Source organism: Rhinichthys klamathensis, unplaced genomic scaffold (assembly GCF_029890125.1).
Source record: "Rhinichthys klamathensis goyatoka isolate OS25496 unplaced genomic scaffold, OSU_Roscu_1.1 h1tg000223l_1, whole genome shotgun sequence".
Lineage (NCBI taxonomy): Eukaryota > Metazoa > Chordata > Actinopteri > Cypriniformes > Leuciscidae > Rhinichthys > Rhinichthys klamathensis.
The window spans coordinates 1,001,328-1,025,464 of NW_026606747.1; the positions used below are offsets into that span (position 1 = coordinate 1,001,328).

The 24,137-nt window shown below is 43.7% G+C and overlaps 1 protein-coding gene across 1 annotated transcript in view; it reads right to left on the minus strand.

Annotated features, from left to right (window-relative positions):
• Positions 1 to 621: 621 nt before the first annotated feature.
• The window catches only part of fggy (FGGY carbohydrate kinase domain containing), a 30,800-nt gene continuing 7,284 nt past the window's right edge, over positions 622 to 24,137 (minus strand). The window contains exons 7-15 of the mRNA XM_056264673.1: positions 23,145 to 23,248; positions 22,959 to 23,066; positions 15,411 to 15,472; positions 15,191 to 15,341; positions 14,435 to 14,509; positions 14,226 to 14,346; positions 1,323 to 1,417; positions 1,071 to 1,132; positions 622 to 944 (exon numbers count right to left, since the gene is read on the minus strand). Coding sequence (XP_056120648.1) covers positions 830 to 944; positions 1,071 to 1,132; positions 1,323 to 1,417; positions 14,226 to 14,346; positions 14,435 to 14,509; positions 15,191 to 15,341; positions 15,411 to 15,472; positions 22,959 to 23,066; positions 23,145 to 23,248 — 893 coding nt within the window. The 3' untranslated portion in view covers positions 622 to 829. The remainder of the gene's footprint in view (positions 945 to 1,070; positions 1,133 to 1,322; positions 1,418 to 14,225; positions 14,347 to 14,434; positions 14,510 to 15,190; positions 15,342 to 15,410; positions 15,473 to 22,958; positions 23,067 to 23,144; positions 23,249 to 24,137) is intronic.

The following is a 24,137-nucleotide window of genomic DNA, read 5'->3' on the forward strand; positions in this document are numbered from 1 at the left end:
GGTTAATTTGTTTATTATTCATGTATCTAACATGAAATCATGAGCAACACGTGTTACTGTATTTGTTAATCTTAGTTAATAATAATACAACTGTTAATTGTTTGTTCATGTTACAGTCAGTGCTTAACTAATGTTAACAAATACAACTTTTGATTTTAATAATGTTTTAGTAAATGCTGAAATTAATATTAACTAAGAGATGCTGTAGAGGTGCAGTTCATTATTATGTTAACAAATTTAACTACTGAAACATTATAAAGTGTTACTGATTTCATGATAGCTAACACTTCATGCATATAATACATACAATTTACAACATCAACAAAATTATTCTTGAAAATGAAAACTTGATTCTCACTGTTTTGTTTGGTAAAGTAAATAAATAGTAATATTATCATTTCCCTATGTTCGTTTGATGTGTTATGCATTCTTATTGTATCAACATCTTTTCATAAAATGCCAAGGAAAGAAAGGATAAAAAAAGAAATAAAAGGAACTTTTTTCCCCCCTTTTTGGTCCTTCCTTCCCTGAGGAGTTCTGCGCACGTCTCTCCCTCTCTCTCTCTCACACACACACACACACACACACACACACACACACAAAAGAATAAATCTTGCAAAATTATTTTTTTTAAAGCCTTTTATTGCTCTGAAATGCATATTTCAACACTGATTCCAGTTATGGTCGACACTTGTTTATAAAGTGGTTTTATCGGGAGATATTTTCCTCACTCCTGCTCATGTGTGTAAAAGGCTGAACACTTATAATGTTCAGTTAAAGGACAGCTGAATGAACATCTAGTGTTTTTGGTCATTTGAAGCGGACTCTTCTAGTGTTTAATCTGGCCGTCTGTGTCTGAAACTCCATCATCCTCCATCAGTGCCACACACTCCTTCTGATGATCATAAAGACGCAGAAACACGGCGTACTTCCTTCTGTAAAAGCTTCACACACAAAGACCAATAATCATTCATTACTCATACAGGAGACATGAATCCTGATCTATGACTGTTAAATCTCTGCTACTCGTGGATTAATGCTTTATTACGAGAAACATCATTAAACGGCACCTTTCTAGAGCAGGGTTTGGTCTGACGACATGCCCTATTCTGCTCATCTTCATCATTGCTTCCTGAGAAGAGAGACAGAGTGTTCCTCAGGGTGTGTGTGTGTGTGTGTGTGTGTGTGTGTGTGAGAGTGTTGTACCTGTATGGAGCCACAGTCAGATGAAGCACAGGCTCCGATCACAGCGGCTGTGTGTGTGTGTGTGTGTGTGTGTGTGTGTGTGTGTGTGTGTGTGTGTGTGTGTGTGTGTGTTGTACCTGTATGGAGCCACAGTCAGATGAAGCACAGGCTCCGATCACAGCGGCTCCCAGCAGAACGGCCTCTGGCTCGGCCGACAGGACCACCGGCAGCCCTGAAAAACACACACACACACACGTCCCTCAGGTGTGTGAGACGCTGCAGGATCTTCATCATTAAATGTGTTTTGGTGATTTGAGTGGATGTATGGAGTCAGTTCTGCTCATGATCTCACAGCTCTAGAGATTCACATTAAATCATCATGAACATTTCCTGAGATCGGAACAGTGTGTGTGTGTGTGTGTGTCACTTCATAAAAGAGAAGCACTTATTTGTGCATTAAATTAAAGCCGTCACATTTACGTGAGCTTAGAAACCATGTATAATATATGTGTTGATTTTGTTGCATGTGATCATGAATTGTTTTATGGAAATCTTTAAGGTTTCAACAGGAGGTTTCATGACCCTTAAGCTTACCAACATCATCCACTAACTAACCACAAACAAACAAACACAAAGCTGACGGACTGATGTTAGTCGTGTGATGATGTCACAGCCGTGAGACGTCAGTGTATAAAGTCATGTGACGCACAGATGAAGCGCACTGACCCGTGGTGTTGGTCACGTCATGTCACATACCTGAGTGTGTGTGTGTTAGGGATGCAACGATTACAGATTTTGTAAGTTCGATTATTGTCTGAGAAATAATCACGATTTAACGATTATCATGCATCAATTAATTTCACAACACTACTAATGTATAATATCACATGAACACTCAACACTAGATTTTAAAGTGTTATTTATTGCTGCCACTACACAGTACAAAATTATAAAATGACAAACAATAATCAATCTCTTCCTTTGGAATTAAAGAGAAGTGCTTTGTAAACATCCAGTATTTTTCTTTTAAAAATAACAAATTAAGTCAAAGGCTGACTTTTAAAATTATAGAAAGAAATTGAAAACATCTCTCATGCCGTGTGAATGCAGTTAATTGGTAGCTTAGTCCTAGAAGTCTACACGGCCCTGATCTTATGTTAGTGTTTTACACCGGGCATATTAAAACTACAAACAACACAGACAGGAGAAAGCAATAGGATATTAAGTTAAATGTTCACTGACTGAAACTCTTGAGAGTAATTCACATGTAGCGCCTAAAAAAACGCGTAGAAAACGCTAAGCGCGGCGCGTTCTCCTTTTTCCAAAGCGCTAGGGCGGTTGCGCTCCGGAGGCGTCTGTCGTTGCTAAGCAATCAAAGCGCTTGCGGCATTCTAAAAAGATGAGATGTTTTTATCTCGATGCAGCGCGGACGCGCTTGGAGAAAACGAGCGCGTTGCACCGCGACCGTGTCGCTTCCATTGTGAGCGCGCATACATTTGAAATAACGAACTTGAGTGCGCAAAAGACGCGATATGTGAACAGGCCATAAGGCGTTTTTCAGAGGAAATAGAGCGTCGCTGCTTAGTCCCTCTGCCATAGTGGCTGATGAGCACCGCACTTAAAGTTACACCAGCGGTGCACCAGCTTAGTTTTCGTTTTGTGTTAGTTGCAAAAGTTCCGTTCTGTGCAGAACACTCGGTGTAGCATAGTCTTTACGATTAATTAACCGTGACGTTTTAAAGCGCGGTTAATTGTGAAATCCGGTGATCGCTGCATCCCTAGCACTGCGTCAAAAGAGGTGTAAACGGGAGAATTCAGGCAATGAATACGCCCGCTAAATGTGCTCTTTAGCATGGAGCTTTGGAACTTTGTTATGCGTACCTGTAAATGCCTGCAAATGCCCGAAAACAGGAACTTGTCTGACCCCCTGCTGTTAGTTGATGGCTTGGCTTTGTAAATGCTAATTTGTTTTGGGACTGGCAGCTCAAGATTGCCCCTATTCCCCTGCCCCCCTCCTTACTATTCAGGAAAGGTGATTTGGCTGCTAAGTGCTTTACATTGTGTCAATCTACAACAAAGACTGTACCTTAAAAGAAGTTTGTATCTGGGTGTCCACTGCTCTTCATAACAAAGGAGAAATACTCATTAGGATTATGCAAATTTATTTAGTGTAAAATGCACTCAAACAATACAAAACCTACAAAATAAACAATGTAAAACAATGTAAACAAAAATGTTTCACACACAAATGGTCACTTCAGAGATACAACTTTTTTAAATCTCTACCACTGTACACATTGGAATGACCACAGACACTCTCTCCCTAGTGTGACTTAACTGCACAGTTGTGGTACTGAGAACACATCTGCTTGTAATGCGCTCAACAGGGAGGAATGATGAGGCAATGTTAGACTCTATTCCCTTGATACCCCAAACTTCCACAGGCTTTCCAAAGAAATGCCTGTCTGGGTGAGGGTGCAGCCACATTATTTTTGCCACTACATGCTGAATAATGGAAGTTTGTGTTTTCACAGAAATTACAAAGAATTGTTTCACTATTCCAGGACGCACCTCTGCAGTAGGATCAAGGACAGGCTCTTCAAAACTTGAATTGTAAACACACCACTTTGCAGATACACACGCTGACCTTTCAGCCCTGCCTCTTACACAAAAAGTCACCCCAAGGCTTCTTACTCTAAAGCATGTCTTTGATAATTGACCAACCTTTGAGACGGAGCTGTTAGGATACACTTGTGTGTACATTGACAACAAAGCTTGTCTCTCTGAATCTGTTAATACTACATTCTTAAATGGGGGTAGTGCTTTAACCATCTCCACATCTGGAAAAACAAGTGTTGCAGATGACATACATGAATACTGTTTTATGTACATTACATCAGTGGTGTCATGGATTGACAAGGAACCCACATCTTTTGTAGACAGGATGTTGATGAATTCAGTTGCATAGGCGCTTTGCAGTGGCATCTGGAGCTGTTGACATTGTTGGAAATTTCTCATGACCTGAACCTCAATATTTCTGTTGTTGTTATGATACTGTCCCAACATTCCATTTAACCGCTCAAATGAGAAACACCAAAAGGCATAGACGGGACCATAATCTAACAAGCATTCTTTTAAATGTAAATGTAAGTGCATGTTAGGTGTGCAATGAAGAGATCCATACAGTTCAACAAACTTCGACAAAAATGTTTGCAAGTAACAGTCAGCTACTTCAAGCCTATCATGTGAGATGACCCTTGAACACATAATAATGCAGGCTTGCACAAAATCAAACCACATATCATAATCTGGATCCTCAATCAAGCCTTTTAAACAAAACAATGAATAGATGGTTGTCCAGTTTTTCCACTGGTCTGCTGTAAACCCGCTAAACCCTGATGCAATTCTGAGAGGAATCCTTCCAACATCCTGTGGCACCTTGAGAGAGTCCATTCTTTTTTGGAGTTCTTCAAGCTTCTGGATACTTAATACCCCACACTCAATCCAGAGTTTGAAAACATGTCTAGCAGTTCCGAGGAGTAAATTGTGCATGGGATCAATGACAACAAACCGGATGGCATCATAGTATGGCAGGAAGAACAGTTCAGACCACCTGGCACCATACTGCGCTTCCAGTTTCTTCTGGGCTGCCTTTGTAGTAGCCTTCTCTGTCATCTTTGCAAATCTTTTGTGTTCCTCAGAGGTGCGCAGAGTCCAGGTTGATCTGTCAAATCCGGAGAAGTCCGTTTTTCCCCCAAAAGATTTTTTCGTGAATTTCTTTAGACACTTGTTACATCCTGAAAAGATAATAATTGTTTTAAAGTTAGATTTATTGCACACAATAGGAAAAAGCTGAGCAATAGTGTGAAACAGCATAATAAATCAGAATTTACCTCTTAGTGCTCCATGGCCAACAAAACCACCACACTTGCGGGAAGCTGGAATATCAGATGAGAGGCAGAGTAATGCTGCTCTGTAAACCTGGCATCCCAAGGGTGAAGAGTCCATTAGAACAACTCCTTCCCACAATTCTCGGAGGTCATCAACCAAGGGCTCAAGATATGCATTCATGTTGAGTTTGGGTTCTTTGGGTCCTGGTATCACTCCAACTAAAATCATGTTTTCATCTTTGAAGCGTTCCTCTCTCGGCAAATTCAAAACGACAAGATATATAACACCGACTGAATATGGGGAGTGCTTATAGGGTTGGTACCAGTCAACATTCATCATCAGTGCAAAATTATTAGGTTCTGATAGAAATGGTTGACCATTTACATATTGAAAGTCCTGCCAGATTTTCCCATCATATACATCCCCCATGACAGAATCAGGCATGCTGCGGTGTCTCCATTGCTCACATTTCTCCAAAAATCCAGACCTTCTCACCAAAGTCTCCAAAGACTGACGGACCTTTTTGTAACAGTAGACACGGATGGGATACAGGTATTCTTTACCACTTGAGCCAATAAGCTTTCTCATCAAAGGAGTTCCACATTTGCTTCTTAATTTCTTTTGTGGGTGTTTGTGGAAAGGTCTAGAAGAACAAGTGTTGATGATTTTTGCACCGGATCTAGAGGTGGTGTATGATTCCTCAATTGTGTATGTTACCATACACTTTGGGCATACCACAAACTGGCTAAAGCTGTCTCTGCAGATGTTAGTCCATTTCCTGAGTGAATATAAAGTCTTAGGGATCTTTCCAGCCAGCCCACAGAGTGTGTTCACACACAGAATATGTCCCATGAGCCAAATTAATTGTCTTATGCACTGCAAGAGTGCAAAAATTGCATGGTCTGATATTTTGAAAACAGCTTGCCATGCCAAAAGCATAAATGCAAGCAGTTTCAACATCAAATGTTCAGGGCTGTCTTCTGTGACCCTGAACCCATCTGCATCCATATTTTCCTCCCCAAAAATGTCAGTCTCTTCAAGCTGATCCTCTTCCATGAAACTGTCTGCCTGGTCATAGTAGCCATCTTCATCTGAAGACTCACTGTCACTGGCACTCAGGAAAAGCTCGAAGTCTTCATCATCATTGTCATCTGAAACCCAAACACAACACCCATTTTAAAACCACCAGAAGTGTCAAGTAACTAAGTACAAATACTTTGTTACCTTACTTAAGTAGAAATTTTACTTTTATACTTTAAGTAGTTTTTGAAACCAGTACTTTTACACTTTTACTTAGAAAAAAGCTTGAGTTGATACTTCAACTTCTACAGAAGTCTTTTCTAAAACCTAGTATCTATACTTTTACTTGAGTAAAGAATGTGAATACTTTTGACACCTCTGAAAACCACACAAACAAAATCATCACTAAGGAGGACAGGAGTAATCATACATTCAAACTATTGTAAATACAAAAGAAGGACCACAGACTTCTCTGGGTGCTTTAGCACAGTAACAGTCTCCAAAGAATTATGGTAGGTTATAAGTTACAGGCTTTGAGACTATTGACAGGTGCACAATCTTACCTTGCAAAGTGCAGTCCTCGTACAGTTCTTGGTCTTGTATATCAGTCTGTTTGTCCCCTTGCTGCATACAAAACACAGTTGATGGCAACAGTGGAGCACTGGCAGTATCTGAAGAGTCACTGGCACCCAGGGGAAGCTTGAGATCTTCATAATCAAAGTTCTCTATAACAGAAAAACGAGCCATTTTACACAATATTTCTCACAAAATGTAACAAATAAAGAATGTTCTCCAGTAACTTTGGTCAAACGTTTGCGGTATCCCACAAGTAACTTAGTTTGAATGCAACATATTTGTACTTTTACTTGAGTAGATTTTTAGTGAAAAATAATTACTTGTAATGTTACTTTGGATATATTTATCATGTATGCATTCATGATTTGTTAAGACGTAAGTGGTCAGCTGGTCCCAAGTCTGCTAACGTTGCTTGGTTACCATATGCATTTACGCCTCCACATGGCTTAGTTCAGGGTAAAATAATGACTGAAACTACAGCTGGGTAGTATAGCTTTCAAATTTCAAATAGAAATGAACTGGGCATAATTATAATTACTGAAAACAACCTATTCATACCTTGCAGAGTGTTGTCCACATCATTTTCCGGTTGTTGTTCATGTTCGTTGTCCTCTGGTTGCGTGATAAACAAACTTTCTGAAACACGCAGAGTAGGCCTATCGGTAGCGTCTTTTATCCAAACTCCATTTAAAAAATATGTTTTCTTGTGCGAATAAAAAAGCGTATGTGAAACGAAATCTTTACAATGACCACAAAACTGTCTCTTCCGTTTCCTTGTTCCCTCCATGGCTTGAAAGCAAACAGATTTTTTTTTTTACGATTCGCTTCTGTAATAAATCGGGATTCGCAATCCGGTCCGTTCTTCTTCTTCTTTTAAATTTCCGTCAGAGCAGACATTGTTAAACCCTTTATCGATCCGGTAGTTTGATGTTTCTGATAAACTGAGGAGTGACTGAGGTTGCTGTGTTTATTTCGCTACAGTGCTTGATTTCCGTATTTCTACTTTCCAAGCGTGCAATTGGATGAAATACAATGACGTCATCCAGTTCCAACCAACGGAATCAGTTTATGTTTTGTGTCAGTGAAAGTAACCAATAGCATTACCTGAAAACTTTAGAGGCGGCAAATTTTGTTTGTGGATGGGTGTTACCAGTATGTATAAAACAAAAGATATCTAAAATATACAGGTTAGTAAAGGTACGCCGTATCCTATTTACAACGCGAAGATGGCTTGCAAAAGAACGCTGGAGTTTTACGGAGAGCAGAGTAGAGATGTTACTCCTTTACGCCGGGACAACGTGGCTTTTCAAACTCCGAGTCCGAACGAAAACCGACTGGTGAATATGGTGAATGCAAGTTTGAAGCGGATATTTGAAAAGCTGGAGACGATGGACAAGAGATTGGTTAAGATGGAGGCGGACATCAATGAGCTCAAAGAGGCAAGAGAGGAGCCTGCTTCGAAGAAATTAAAGAGAGCTGGGAATAAATCTGTTGCGGTAAGTTATTTTATTTATTTTAGTTTTTTAAGTCACAAACATTTTGCGGTGTCCGCTTAACTTTGTGTGCTTTATTTATTAATGTATTTGAATTGAGCTCTCATACTATGTTGGATTTTTACAGGAAGCTGTACGCAGATTGCACAATGGGGAAAACAACACACACAAATATGACCCACAGACAAGGTAACTTATATCTTTAAAACTATTGTTTCAAATTATATTTTTAATCAACCTTCTTTAATTACCGGTACTGCTCCACAGTCTATCCTCCCCCCACAACCTCGAGGTCACAACCTATCTCTTTAATGGCGTCTCCATGGCTGTACCGGACGTAGATCCTGCTGTTGTTAAAGGTAAGTCACAAGAGAATATACCAAGACTACAACTATTTAACTGTATAGACTAGTTAGTTATAAATAAACACATTCTCCCCCCTCACTATCTCCCTCTCTCTAGCATCCTGCAAGACACACAGGCCTTAATTATTAGATGGGGTTATATATTGTATGACTAATAGTAAAGTGTATTCTATGCTAACATATTTTTTATTTATAGAATTTTGATTGTGTGTATATATATATATGTCATGTGCCCCGTGTCATTTTAAAATAATAAAAATAACAAACTCAACTTTGTCTATCTGATTGTCTTGACATTATAACCATGAACACCAATGATAATAAATATTAATGATGAGTAACAATAAACCCAAATAAGGCCTTAAACTGGACCAATAGTGTGGGGTTTTAGAGGAGGGGTTTAGGGTTTTAGAGGAGGGGTTTAGGGTTTTAGAGGAGGGGTTTAGAGGGTTTAGAGGAGGGGGAAAGCATTCAGCACCCAATCCTGCTGGCCCGACCGTAAGATCTCTGACCAATTGAAGGAGGCCACTGCCTTGTGTCCCAAAGGTGTGAAATGCTAATATTCCCTGGCATTGACCCCAACCGGGGGATTATTCACCATGGTAACTGATGGCCCTAGTGGCTCCCTGCTGTGCCCCAAACTTGGTACATATCCAGGAGTATTCGGGATTGTGTGACGGGACAGCAAACTCCCGTACACATCCGTTTATTTGTGGAGTACACAGGAGTACTCAGGAGTTTTACATGCCCGATTACAGCTCTTTTCACGCAGTGTAGTGTGTGTGTGTGTGTTTATTGTACAGGTGTGATGGTATTGCCTGCTCTAGCTTTCACGCCTGTCGCACCTCCACCGGTTCCATTGGGACAGCTGCAGGGTCATCAGCTGGACACCGCTGTTCACAGATGTTTCGCCCCCAAGACCAGAACATCTCCAGGCGGGGGGGCCGGTGGCATGCTGGGGACGTCTCCCCGCCACCCCCTGTGGCTGCCTTCACTGGGGTGATGATCCCCACCCCATTTCTTTCCTCCTCAACCAACGCCAGTAGCTCCCGTTGCTCTGCTTCCTCTCCTAGCACCTTCGTGGCTTTCCTCAGCCTTGAGCCTGTTACGCCCACTCCGTGTAGCAGCTGGACTGCTGCTTTTCCCACGAAGCCTCGACAGCCGATCTCCACCGGGTGAACAGTTGCTTTCCAGCCGGCATCTTTGCACTCCGCTCCTAACTCTGCGTACTTCTGGTGCTTCCTTTCGTGGGCTGCTGCCATATTCTCCTCCCAAGGGATGGTTAGCTCAATGAGGAGGGCCCGCTTCGCCACTGTGGACCACATGACTATGTCTGGTCGGAGAGTGGTGGTCATGATCTCTCTTGGAAAAATCAGCTGATTCCTAAGGTCTGCCAGCATTTGCCACTCTTTACCAGGTGCGAGCATGCTGCTCTTCTTCTGAGCCAGAGGTTGGTGTATACCACCAGGCTTTACAAACCCTTTTTGCCTGCTTTTCTGTTGCCGGTGAACGGTTTGCTGCCACCCTACAGTCCTACAGTATCTCGGCCAGTTTCATCAGGATTTTATCATGGCACCACCTGAATCGTCCCTGGGTCAGTGCCACTCTGCATCCTGACAAAGTGTTTGGAGACTTGCCTTGGCTCTCCCGCACAGATGACAGCCCACTTCATCACCATACCACAGTGTGAGGTTCCTAGGGCATGGGAGGGTGTTGTAGGTCGCCCTCAACAGGAAACTGAGCCTGGATTGAGGAGTCCTCCAGATATCTGCCCAGGTTATACGCCTGTTGATGGTAGCATCCCATCTCGTCCAGGCTCCTTGCATGCCCTGGGATATATTGCCTTCACCAGACTGGAGAAGGAGCGCTTCCATCTGATGTCGTCCACCACCATGGTCTTTTCCTGCTTCTTGGTGGCTTTGGACCAGAATTGCTGCGCTGCTCCCCAGCCCAGCCCAGCACAACTGGTCTGGAGAGCCCCCATAACTTCTCGGAGTTGCAGACTGGTGATGGTGCGATCCACCTCTGCCTGTGCCTTCCATTTGCAGCCTGTGCGGATGGGGACATTCACACTCCTTATGAGCGGGTCTGCTGAGTTCTTTAGGTCCAGCACAAGGCGAGCCTTTTCCTGCTTATATCCTAGGCTGATGGATTTAATGGGGAGCTCCAGCATGCTCCGACCGAAAAGACCTGCGTCTGAAAAGCATCGGGGCAGGCCTAGCCACTTGCGGATGTAGTTGTTGGCTAGGGTATCCATTCTGCTGACATCTGAGGAAGCAATTTTGCAGATCTTTAGGGGCCACAGGATACGCTGGTACAGGATGTGCTGATAGCACCACACCTTGTGCTTCCCGGGCAGTTGACTCTGCTCAATCTTTGCCAGACCTTCTGCAAGTTGATGTTTGGTTATCTTTCCCATCTGCCTGTCTGACAAGTCTGCCATGTACTGCCTCCCCAGGCTTCGCAGTGGTTTTTCATCCAGCCGTGGAATGGGCTCCCCTTCTACGACGAAGCTGTCTTGGACTTGCACTCTGCCTTTCCTTATTGACAAGCTTCTTGATTTTTCTGTTTGCAGGATGCTTGTCACGTCGTCCATGTAGCTCCTCAGGGGTGGCAGCCTCACGCCTGATGGTAATTTGATACCTCCAACTACCTGCCTGGCCCCTATGAGTATTACCTCAAAAGCCATCACAAACAGGATGGGGGAGATGGCGCATCCCATCGCTATTCCACATTTTAACTGCTGCCATCCCGTCGTGTAGCTCTCTAGCGTGAAACACATGTGCAGGTTGCTGAAGTATCTAGCATTACACTACCCGGGACATGGAAGAACGCTAAGGCGAAGTCAATAAGCCTGTGTGGAACTGAGCCGTATGCGTTGGCTAGGTCAAACCAAACCAGATCCACATCGGTCTTCTCTCTCCTGGCACACTGGATCTGATCCTAAATCAGAGAAGAGTGCTCGACGCATCCTGAAAAGCCAGGGATTCCAGCCTTTTGGCAGCCTGTGTCGATGTATCCATTTGCCATAAGAAAGTTGGTCATTCTCTTTGCCAGAACGGAGAAGAAAATCTTTCCCTCTACATTCAACAAGGCAATGCATCTGAACTGGTTGATGGTCTGGGAGTTCTGCTCCTTGGGAATGAATACACCAACGGCTTGCTGCCACTCTGCTGCGACTTGCTGCTTCCTCCAAGCTGTTTTCATTAGCTTCCACAGTGCCTTGACTACCTGCGGGCAGTTCTTGTAAAGCTTGTAGGGAAGCCCATTCGGCCCTGGGGCTGATGCTGACCTTGCCTTCTTGATTACCTCCTCCACTTCTCGCAACTTAGGTGGAGAGCTGTCGAACGGTAAAGTTGGGGGGGCTGGCCGTGGTACATACCCTGGAGAACCAAGCTGTGATGTTCGTTTTCCGTCACTGTACTGGCTCTTGATGTATTGCTCCAGCTCCTCCTTACTGATGTTCAACTTTCCACTTCTCTTCTCGTCCAACAACTGCCGGCCATACTTGAAGGGATCTCTAAAGAAATTGGTTCTCTCTTTCTCTCTTCTCTTCCTCCTCCTAATCCTCTCCACTCTCCTCAGCCTCGCAAGGTTTTGTCTGACCTCATCCCACAACTCCTTCAGGCCTTCTTTCTCCTGAGGTGCAGCCTTCATCCAGTTCCGACGGAGCTGGCGCCTTGCTTTAATGAGCTGTTCGATCTCTCTCTCTCTCTTCTTCCTTTGCCTGGGGCTGTGGGCTCTTTCCTCCTGACCTCGCAAAACATCTCTCTGCATACCTTGAAGATGATGTACCCCATGATGTTCAGTTTGCTTTCGACGCTCCCTCTCAACGCCAGCTCCAACAGTTCCCTTAAGTCAGCATCTGCCATGCCACCCGGTCATTCTCTTTTGGTCATTTGATCTTGTTGCGCCTACCTGGCTGCTTTGTTACCGGCTTTGTTGGGTGGTCCTCTGGTGGGCTGGTGTCCTCGTGTTCGTGGGGTACGTTCTCCATCTTGGGGTTTCTTCTGCCACTTCCGGAGATTCAGCTCCAGTGGATCCTGCAGCACTGTGGTTGCACTCCCGGCTTCTGGACCCTATCGTCTGACCTGCTTCTTAAGCAGAGCGAGGTTGCTGGTCTTCCGTCTTCGAACACCTCATCTTCCCTTGATGGATACTAGGGATGCACCGAATCCAGGATTCGGATTCGGACGAATATTGGGCTTTTTAACGGGGTTCGGTTTCTGCCGAACCTCAGAATTTTTTTCCACCGAACCGAACCCTAGGCTTGCACTACGCGCGCTACGTCGAAGTCACCGATCAGTGAATGACATCAAAGTACCGCGTGAACGAATAGAGAGCAGACGGCTCCTTATGCTTTTGAATTGCTCTCGCGGTACTTTGATGTCATAAACTGATCTGTCTGTGCAGCGCCGGTTCAAGTCGAACAAGCCTGTAGTGTAACGCGTTGTGTCAGGAAGAAAAATAGGGATAGCTCACAGCTAAAGTTATTGCAGAGGCCAGACAGACTCACGGAGGCGATTCGCATCTCACAACTCGCACTTTATTCCACAATCGAACTTGTGTAACTGTCTGTCACACGTTCTATGTTCCACAGCGTTACTTAACAAAATAAGGTAAAAATGAGCATCAAACAGAAATAACCCGCATACATGGGCATGTGTTCGAGGCGCACGGCACAAACAATACGGACTGCAGACAGTTCAACAGGAGCGCGCAGTTCTTAAAGGGGCCACACCTTATTTCCACTCGTTACAGTAGGTGCACCGTTCGAATGCAGTAGGCTGTGAGAAAGTGAAAATGGAACTCGTGAGCAGAAAAAGTGTTGTTTGGCAGTACTTTCAGTGAAAAGAAGGCAATTCAAGTCGAGCTAAGTTTTCAATTTGCAATGCCGATTTGTCTCATGGTGGCAAGGACTCTAAACAATAGGCTACACAACATCGCCGCTGTTAAAATGCATAATGTTGCTTATTCTTTTTTTTTTTTTTTTTACACTTATAAAAGTAAAAGTAGTGTTTATTATTTACAGTAATAAAATAAAATGAAAAATCCACTTTGTTTACTTCATTAATGTGTTTACTGTGTTAATGGACTGAGGATGAGAGTAGGATTCGGTATTCGGTTTCGGATTCGGCAGAATCTTAACCAGTGGATTCGGTATTCGGCCGAACCCCACAAATCTGGATTCGATGCATCCCTAATGGATACGCAACCCCCTGCTTGACGTCACCTTCTCCCATCCACACGCACACTTCCGGAGGGTTTTCTCATTGTCGTTATTCGATCCTATCGTTGCCTTTTGGTCCATCCTTGTGGGCCCATCTTCCATCCCGCCTCTCGGAGGGCCCTCGGGCTGTTTTTTCTTTTGTTGCTTCGTAGTCAAAGGTGGCGCGTCCTGGGGCTACCAGGTCGCTAGTGGGTAAGGTGACTAGCCGCCCACTCCTAGTGGGCACTGACCCGTGGTGTTGGTCTTGTGATGTCAGATACATGAGTGTCTGTGTGTGTGTGTGTGTGTGTGTGTGTGTGTGTGTCTGAGACTGAGCACTGACCAGTGGTGTTGGTCATGTCAGATACATGAGTGTTTGTGAGTGAGCACTGAAAAGTGATGTGGGTCATGTCATGTCAGATACATGAGTGTGTGTGTGTGTGTGTGTGTGTGTGTGTGTGTGAGAGAGAGTGAGTGAGAACTGACCCGTGGTGTTGGCGTGTGTCTGTACGAACAGCGCGTTCTTGCTCAGCCCCCCGCACAGGAAGAGGGTTGTGATGTCATATCCTGCCTCTCTCATGGCATCTAGGATGTGTCTGGTGCCGAGCTTCATACAACAGAGACACAGAATTACATTAACACTGTAATACTGGACACTTATTTAGTGTGTGTGTGTGTGTGTGTGTGTGTCTTACAGCGATGGCCTGAAGAGTTGCTAGATACAGCAGAGCTAAATCATCCAGCGACTGTGATAAAGTGAGTCCCACAACCTGCACAAACCAGCAGTGATATCATCAAACAACTCTTCACCACTGCAAACATTAGTTATAAAAGCTAAAACTATCTTATGTGTTTTTTTTTTATCTTAATGGTTTAAAAGAAGAAAAATGCAACGTAAAGAAAATCGGTCTTTCTAGAACATAAAGTAAAAAGTACTTTCTAGGGCAATTAACATTATTTTCACGACATTAAGCAAATGTCCCTCTTAAATCCACATTCTGTCCTGTGAAATAAAGGAAAAAAGCCCAAAAATATAATAAAATAATATGTCTTAACTATAAATGTTCATTTGGAATTCATTCTCAATATTCTCATTCTAGCAACACTCTAGCAACACCCTAGCAACTGCCTACCAACTACACTAACTACCCTAGCAACTGTCTAGCAACACCCTAGCAACCACCCACAACATCCGAGCAACTGCCTGGAGCCAAATTTTGCTGCAGCAAGCACCACTCACATATTCTGCAGAAAATGTACGTCTAGTTATCAAGTTTTAATAATAAATCTTCATTCAATAAAAAAATTAAAAAATTAAAGGCAATACAATGAAAACGGGAACATAATGAATAAATACAAAAATGTAACTGTAAATTTAAATCTTATGTTTCTATATTATATTATATTATATATATTTTCATCAGCACTGTAACGAGCACAGCGTTCCTCACCGATCCCCGAGACGTGTGGTCGGCCAGAGGAGAGCGGTTGCCGTGGAAATCAGGCCAGATGTGCAGGCCGGCCGTCAGCTGCTCCAGCTGTGCTGCGTCTCCAGACATGTGCTCCAGATGGAGGTTCAGGCAGGAGTGAAAGTGTTTCCCACTGCAGAGAAAAGCCCAGCGATCAGACTGAGTGAGATCAGAGAGACGGATCAGAGCGACTGACGCTCACCTCTTCGCCGCCTGCTCTTTCAGCTGCCTGGAAGCAGCGTGTCCATTCACCACATGGTCCACCTGAAAGCACATGACATCGCTCTAATTAAGATATTCATATATTTCCACGTAAATGAATCTGTATATATAGCGTATAATGTGTTTATTGTAACGTTTGTCACAATGTCCTGTAGTGATGACTGTCTGGAACCAAGCAACCAAACTACCAACCAACAAACCAAACAACAAGAAAAAACAACAACTGATCAATCAACTAGACCAACCAATCAGACCAATAAACCAAACAACCAATAAAAACAACAACCAACCAAATCAACCAAGAAAACAACCAACCAATCAAATAAACCAAGAAAACAACCAACTAATCAACCAAACTAACCAATAAAAACACCAATCAATCAAATCAATCAATCAATCAATCAATCAACCAACTAATCAATCAATTAATCAGCCAACCAAACAACCAAGTAGAAAACTAACCAATCATCCAAGAAAAATAACCAAACAACCAATCATCCAAAAACAAAACAATCAATCAACCAACCAACCAACCAATAAACCAAAAAAACAACCAACCAACCAATCAATCAATCAATCAATCAATCAAATCAATCAATCAATCAATCAATCAATCAATCAATCAATCAACCAACCAACCAACCAACAACAACCAATCAACCAACAAACCAAAGAAAAACAACAACCGTACCGTACCACTTTTTGGGTACCCTTCTGTTGGGTTACCTAGCACAGTGGTACAGTACCTAAAGGGTGGAGCTAGACTCACTGCAGAACGTTGATTGGTTGACAGCGAATCGTCACTTGCGCGTGCTAGAAGGGGAATGACAACATAAGCGCCATTTTTTTGGAGAGATGAGAGAGACATGCTCGCGCAGTGAGAGCAGCTCGTCTCGGTGAGTGCGGCTTCTGCTTGGGATTTCCCCAGACAGACACTGTCACAGACTGACTGTGACCCAAGACTTTTATTTTGAAGGGATTGATTATGGGTATGTGCACACAACAAACTGTTTCCACCATTACACATACACACAAACTAAATGCCGGCAAAATACACAATTCTTTTTGTGGTTGTATGTTTGTAGCCATTTTGGGGTTTATTTCATTTCATTCAGTTACCAAGTTAACTTCATGCATTTCAAACAGCTATACATACCTTCTGGTACACCCTCACTTGCCAAACCAGTACACAAGGAAAGTAGCCATATTTAAACTAGTATGTGCTCATGGAAGATTACTCCATCTGATTCTGACCTCATGGGGGAGAAGGTTGGTGTGGAGAGGTTGAATCTCGTTTGTATTTGTGGGCCTGTACATTGGCATAGCCAACTTACATCCGTGTATTGTAAACAATTTTGATTTATTTTCTTTAGTATTATAATTTTTGATAATCTGTTTTTTCTATTATTTCCCTATTCCTATTGGATATTGATATTTTTGCACCTTTTGGAATTAAAACCACTCTGGACTGTGTTTTTCTGCCCTTGTCACGTCATTTATACCTCTGGCCGTTGGTACATCCTAACAAGTGGTGTCAGAAGTGGGATTCAGTACCGGTCGAGTGACAAGTGGGGATTTTTTTTTTTTTTTTTTTTTTTTTTTTGACATGCCTCCTAAAACGAGGAGTCAGCCTGAGGAATGCACAGTGCAGGAAGAGGACCTAGGTGCAGTAGGAGGAACCCAAGGAGAGAGCGGGCCACCTGTTGAGGTTTTGACTGCTGGAGGGGATGCTGCAATCACAACTCTTGCACAGATGTTCAAGACGTTCATGCAGTTCCAGCAAGATCGAGACGAGCGTCAGGAAAGGGAGATTGCACGGCGAGAGCAGCACTACAAAGTACTCAGTCATCAGGTCACCCAACTACAGATGGATATGGAGCGTAGCAGAGTTAAAACTCCAGCACCAGATGGTTCAGTGCTAAGGGTGTTAGACCAGGAGCCACATTTGGCTAGGCTTGAGGACACTGATGACATTGAACATTTCTTGACCACTTTTGAAAGACTGGCGGCTGTTTACCAGTGGCCAAGGGGAGACTGGGCAGTTCGGCTCATACCATTACTTACAGGCAAGGCCAGGAGTGCTTTTGTGGCCCTGAACCCTTCCCAAACCCAGGACTATGACCAGCTTAAAGAAGCTATACTGAGGAAGTATGAGATCAGTCCTGAGACATATCGGATGAGGTTCCGTGCTCTGAGCACCCCGACAGATGAGTCACCACGAGAACTCTACACACGGCTTAAGGACTTATTCTGCAAGTGGGTCCAATTCAGCCAAAATAGCAAAGATCACCTTATGGAGGTTATCGTGCTTGAACAATATCTGCGGGTGTTGTACCCAGATGTAAGGACTTGGGTCAGGGAACATAATCCAGCCACTGCTGCCGAAGCTGCTATCCTAGTAGAGACCTACATTGCTGCAAGGAGGGGCCCTGGAAACTTCTGTTATGCAGGCATACTACCATATTCTAAGGGTAAGTCTGAGGGGTCTGGGGTGAGTTCAACCTCTCAAAGCCGTGTTAAGATTCTGAAGTCTACCCACCCTAAACCCACATCACCTGTTTCCACATCACAACTCACAGTTCAGCAACAAGTTGTGTGTTTTAATTGTGGAGAGCCAGGACATACTAGGCCAGACTGTCCATTGAAAAAGTCCAACACAACTAGTCTTTGTTATGTTCCAAGGCCAGTGCAGACATTATTTCCCACACATGACACAGAGCCAGTTATCACAGTTTTGTTGAATGGCAAACCACTTTCAGCTTTGGTTGATACAGGATGTGCTCGTACTTTGATACAAGCCAGATATATACCCAGAGATAGCTGGAGTGAGGAAGAAACTGTGACTGTTTGTTGTGTGCATGGTGATAACAGTGAGTTGCCTACAGCTGAAGTCTATATTGAGGTGCACAACCAGCCATACCTGATGAAAGTTGGAGTAGCCCAGAATCTGCCATATCCTGTTCTGTTAGGCACAGATTTTCCGGTTTTGGCCGAATTGGTGCAGGGAACAGCATGGTGTGGTGTAGTGACAAGGGCTCAGGCCAAGCAGAAAGTACAGTCTACCCCACCATCAGAAACGGTTAAAGTTCTGCAGATGATGCCTTTTTGCTCAGAGGAGGTGTTAGGAGAACCCAGACCTACTGAGGAAGCTAGAATGCAGCAGCGTAGAGAATGGGTAGAAAAGTTAATGGAGACCTCAGAAACGGCTAGAATACAGACAGAGGAACCTGAACTGTGTGAGACAGATATTGTCATTCATAACAATCTAGCACAGCTCCAACAAGAAGATCCCACCTTAGCTGATTGTTTTAAGCATGTTAGCGAGAAGGGAGGGGTTACCACTTTGTCAGATGAGACCTATGTGTTGGAAAACGGACTCCTGTACAGAGAGAGTAAGGAGGAGGGAACACAGCTGGTTGTGCCCAAGACACAGAGGAGGGAGGTGTTAGCAATAGGACACTCAATCCCCTGGGCAGGCCATTTGGGGTTTATGAAGACATTCATGCGGATCTCTAAGAGGTTTTATTGGCCAAGAATGTACAGTGATGTTAAAGAGTATTGCAAAACATGCCCTGAATGTCAACTCATTGTTGGTCGCACACCTGCTCATGTTCCGCTTATACCATTACCCGTTGTTGACACGCCCTTTAAGAGAATTGGAGTGGATATTGTTGGCCCTTTAGAGAGAAGCCAGACAGGGAATAGGTTCATTTTAGTCATTTGTGACTATGCAACGAGGTACCCTGAGGCATTCCCACTTAGAGAAGTTACTGCTAAGCAAATATCCACAGCACTCATAAAATTCTTCTCACAAGTAGGCATACCTCGGGAAGTCCTCACAGACCAAGGTCCCAACTTTATGAGCCGCACATTACAACAAGTATATCAGCTGTTAGGGATTAAGAGAGTACGAACCACCCCTTACCACCCACAGACTGATGGTTTAGTTGAAAGGTTTAACCAAACCCTGAAGGCAATGCTCAAGAAATTTGTCTCTGAAACAGGCAAGGACTGGGATAAGTGGCTGCCTTTCCTCTTGTTTGCCTACCGAGAGGTACCACAGGCCTCAACAGGATTTTCACCTTTTGAGCTCCTTTATGCCCACCCTGTTAGAGGACCCTTGGATGTGCTGAAAGAGAGCTGGGAAGACATAGACAGGCCCAGTAAGCAAAACATCCTCAACCACATCCTCAAGATGAGAGAACAACTGCAAAAGACCACTGCTTTTGCTCAAAAGAATCTTCTACAGTCCCAAGCCCAGCAGAAAGCATGGTATGACAAGGCAGCACGAACACGCAGCTTTCAACCTGGTGAGGAGGTCCTGTTACTGTTACCCACATCAGAGAATAAGCTGGTGGCAAAGTGGCAGGGCCCCTATGAAGTCAAGCGGAAAGTAGGTCCAGTGACTTATGAAATTGAAATTCCCTCAAGGAACCAACCACTTCAAATCTTCCACATCAACATGCTTAAGAAATGGCATCCGCGGGCACAGTCAGCAGAGCCTGTGCGGGGTGCGACAGACTCAGTGGTTGACAACGCCCTGTTTGTGAAAGCAGTGGAGGAGGAGGAGGAGGTCGAAGAGCAGTATATCCCTGGTCGGCAAGGCAATAGTGAACTGAGCCTAGAACATCTGAGCGAGGAGCAAGGACAGCAACTGTCAGAGTGCTTGCCTGATCAGCTCTTCATGGATACACCCGGTAGGACAGACCTAGTCTCTCACTCCATCGTCCTAAAAGATCCCAAACCCATTCGCCAGCCAGTCTACCGTGTACCAGAACGACTACTGTCAGTAATGAAGCAGGAGCTAAACACCATGCAGGAACTGGGAGTGATAGAGCCATCCACTAGCGAGTGGAGCAGTCCTATTGTTTTGGTTCCCAAAAAGGATGGCTCTCTTCGGTTTTGTCTGGACTTTCGCAAACTGAACAGCGTCAGTAAGTTCGATCCTTACCCCATGCCAAGGGTGGATGAGCTGGTGGAGCGACTGGGAAGAGCTAAATACCTCAGCACATTAGACCTCTGCAAGGGGTATTGGCAAGTTCCTCTGAAACCGGAATGCAAGGAGCTTACTGCTTTTAAGACTCCCTTTGGGCATTATCAGTTCCAGGTTCTTCCTTTTGGACTTCATGGGGCTCCAGCTACGTTCCAAAGAATGATGAACCATATTCTCTGTGGGACAGAGTCATTTGCTGCAGCTTACCTTGATGATATCATCATCTTCAGCCAGAGTTGGGAGGGACACCTGGGGCATCTTAAGGAGGTGTTAAATCGGATTAAGGCTGCTGGACTGACAATTCGCCCTGACAAATGTGCACTGGCCAAGATGGAAACTCAGTACTTGGGGTTTGTGCTGGGACACGGGGTGGTCAGGCCGCAAGTCGGGAAGGTTGAGGCCATTAAGAATGCAGAAAGACCGAACACAAAGAAACAAGTGCGGTCTTTCTTGGGGCTAATAGGCTGGTACCGACGCTTCATACCGAACTTCTCAGCCCGGGCACTTGCCCTGACTGACTTGACTAAAAAGAGCCAGCCCAACAAGGTGGACTGGACAACGGACTGCGAAAGAGCCTTCCAGGACTTGAAGGACTCGTTATGCAAAGCACCAGTGCTCCAGAGTCCTGACTTTGAACAACTTTTTACGGTACAGACTGATGCTTCTGACCAGGGCATTGGTGCTGTACTATTACAAGATGCACAAGGACAACTTAAGCCTGTGGCCTATATCAGTCGGAAGCTCCTTGATCGGGAAACAAAGTACTCAACAGTCGAGAAGGAGTGTCTTGCTGTTAAGTGGGCTTTGGACTCTCTGCGCTATTACTTACTTGGACGTAAGTTCCGGTTAGAGACTGATCATCGGGCTCTGGCCTGGTTAGGACAGATGAGAGACACCAATGCCCGAATCACAAGGTGGTTCCTGGCCATTCAGCCTTTTGATTTTGAAGTGCTTTACAGGACTGGGACTCAAAATTGCACAGCTGACTTTCTCTCAAGGACACCTCAAGAGGTGTCTGGAGAAGGAGGGGGAAATGTCACAGACTGACTGTGACCCAAGACTTTTATTTTGAAGGGATTGATTATGGGTATGTGCACACAACAAACTGTTTCCACCATTACACATACACACAAACTAAATGCCGGCAAAATACACAATTCTTTTTGTGGTTGTATGTTTGTAGCCATTTTGGGGTTTATTTCATTTCATTCAGTTACCAAGTTAACTTCATGCATTTCAAACAGCTATACATACCTTCTGGTACACCCTCACTTGCCAAACCAGTACACAAGGAAAGTAGCCATATTTAAACTAGTATGTGCTCATGGAAGATTACTCCATCTGATTCTGACCTCATGGGGGAGAAGGTTGGTGTGGAGAGGTTGAATCTCGTTTGTATTTGTGGGCCTGTACATTGGCATAGCCAACTTACATCCGTGTATTGTAAACAATTTTGATTTATTTTCTTTAGTATTATAATTTTTGATAATCTGTTTTTTCTATTATTTCCCTATTCCTATTGGATATTGATATTTTTGCACCTTTTGGAATTAAAACCACTCTGGACTGTGTTTTTCTGCCCTTGTCACGTCATTTATACCTCTGGCCGTTGGTACATCCTAACAGACACGGTGAAGGTCGGCGGGATGCAGAGGAGCACTGCATGTACCCAACTTGTGGTGTGACATTTGCAACAAAGTCGCAAATTTGCTCTTTTAAAAAAAAAGCTCTTTTGAAATGTGCTCGCCGTATGAACGCAGGGGAAAAGATGAGATCAGCTACTATGGCGAAATGAGCTGCTGTATAGGCAGATGCCCCGCCCTCTTTGGCGGGCTCTGCGCTCAGTTCGGCGGGACGGCCCCCTCGATTGGCTCGCGCAGACATGCTAGTTGGCCATAGGTTTGTGCAGTTCCCACTTGCCTAGCCAATAGCGTGCGTGCATCTCCGCAATATTATGGCTGTGCAGTAGCACTGCGTTATTAAATAAAAGGAAAAAGAAGTTTTCCCCCATAGCTACGAGCAAAGACGCAATACGAGTAAACGTTTCGAAAGGAAACCAAAATAAAGAAAATAGTTAAACTTTTAGCATTGCGTTAACGTTCTGTGCTCATCTGCATCATCAAAGCTGTATACTGAATTTGATATTTTAATGTCACTGTTTTGGTATGTTAAGGAGCTTGAAGTGTTTTTCATGTTAATGTCCCGCTGTTTGTAGTGATTAAAATACTGCAGCAGGAGCTGTATGTGGATCACAAGAGCCCAAAACGTGCATTTTGTTCACATATATTTGTTTTTCTTGTTTTGAGAGGTGATATAATACATTTTGAGGTAGGGGCCAGTTCACACAGAGTGATTTTTCCATTCCACTGCGCTACATCTTGCATTTTTAACCACAAAAATGCGTTCTGTGTGAATGGTCTCTTAGACTGGTTTGTTTTGCAATTATGCTTTCAGTATTGAATGAAATCTATATGTATTTTGTCCAGTGCATTCTGGGATTTCCTTCCATATTAAAGATAGATGTGATTGACTCACCAGTCGTCCCGTGGCGCTCTGACCTCCCTCATTAAGCCACAGTCCCGGCAGCATGGCGGACAGATACGGGCCCCAGACCCCGGGGACGAACAGCGGCTGTGTGCTCACCTGAGGGATACAAACACACGCTGACATCAACAGTCACACTATCTGAACACACACACACGTCCAGGAACTGAAGCTCACAGCCATGTGACATGAAGACGTCCCACATATGACAGCCATACGGGACGTGACCGGTTGCTCTTCACAGGGCAGCTGGTGTCCCCTCACATCGGCCCCGATGACCCCTACAACAAAATATTACTGACACTATAACACACTCCTACATAAATTTAAACTCACAGATCTCACGATACTTACCCAGCTGATTAATCACAGTACAGTAACACAATTGTTTTTGTATTGCAATATACAAATGAGTCACTATCTGATTAAATATGCACTCTTATTCATATATTTCCTGCCCAGAAACCTGAACACTGGATAAAGCCAGATTCATAATTTTTGTTTATTTTGTTGACATATTGCTGTTTTTTTCCAGCGGGGATTATTGATTTTTCTTTTATCACTCCATAAATCAGAAACTACTGTCAACAGACAGACACAAATACATTTTCATCATGTTTTTAGCAGTTGTATAAATGTAAAAATGTTGCATAAATGTGGTGAATGATATATGAAAAAACTTTCATATAGATATGAATAAAACTGTAAAATGTTGGCTGCTGAAGTGGAGAATTCAGACTCAAACTCGCCGCCTTTAAAGATTGAAATCTACAGACACTAATAGATAAAGTGCAATAAAATAAACTTGTTTTCTTTCCACTAGTCTGAAAGAAGACATGCTATGGAAGCAAAATAGAGCTCAAAACTGACCAGTGGATGAACAACCCTGGTTTTGCCTGTGAAATCTTTAGAAAGGGGTTTAGAGAGACTGAATCCTTGATCGAAGCATTTCCGACACTGAGAGAAAAGAGCTGATGCTGCAGTGGATATTATGAGGAAATTAAAGTGTTCCTGCTTATCCATGTTGTTTACAGTAGAGGTCGACCGATTGTGGATTTTACTGATATCGATATTTAGGTTTGACCGTACATGCCGATAACCGATTATTCAACCGATAATTTTTAAAATGGATATTGGATTAAAAACAAACACTCCAAGTAAAACAGTGCT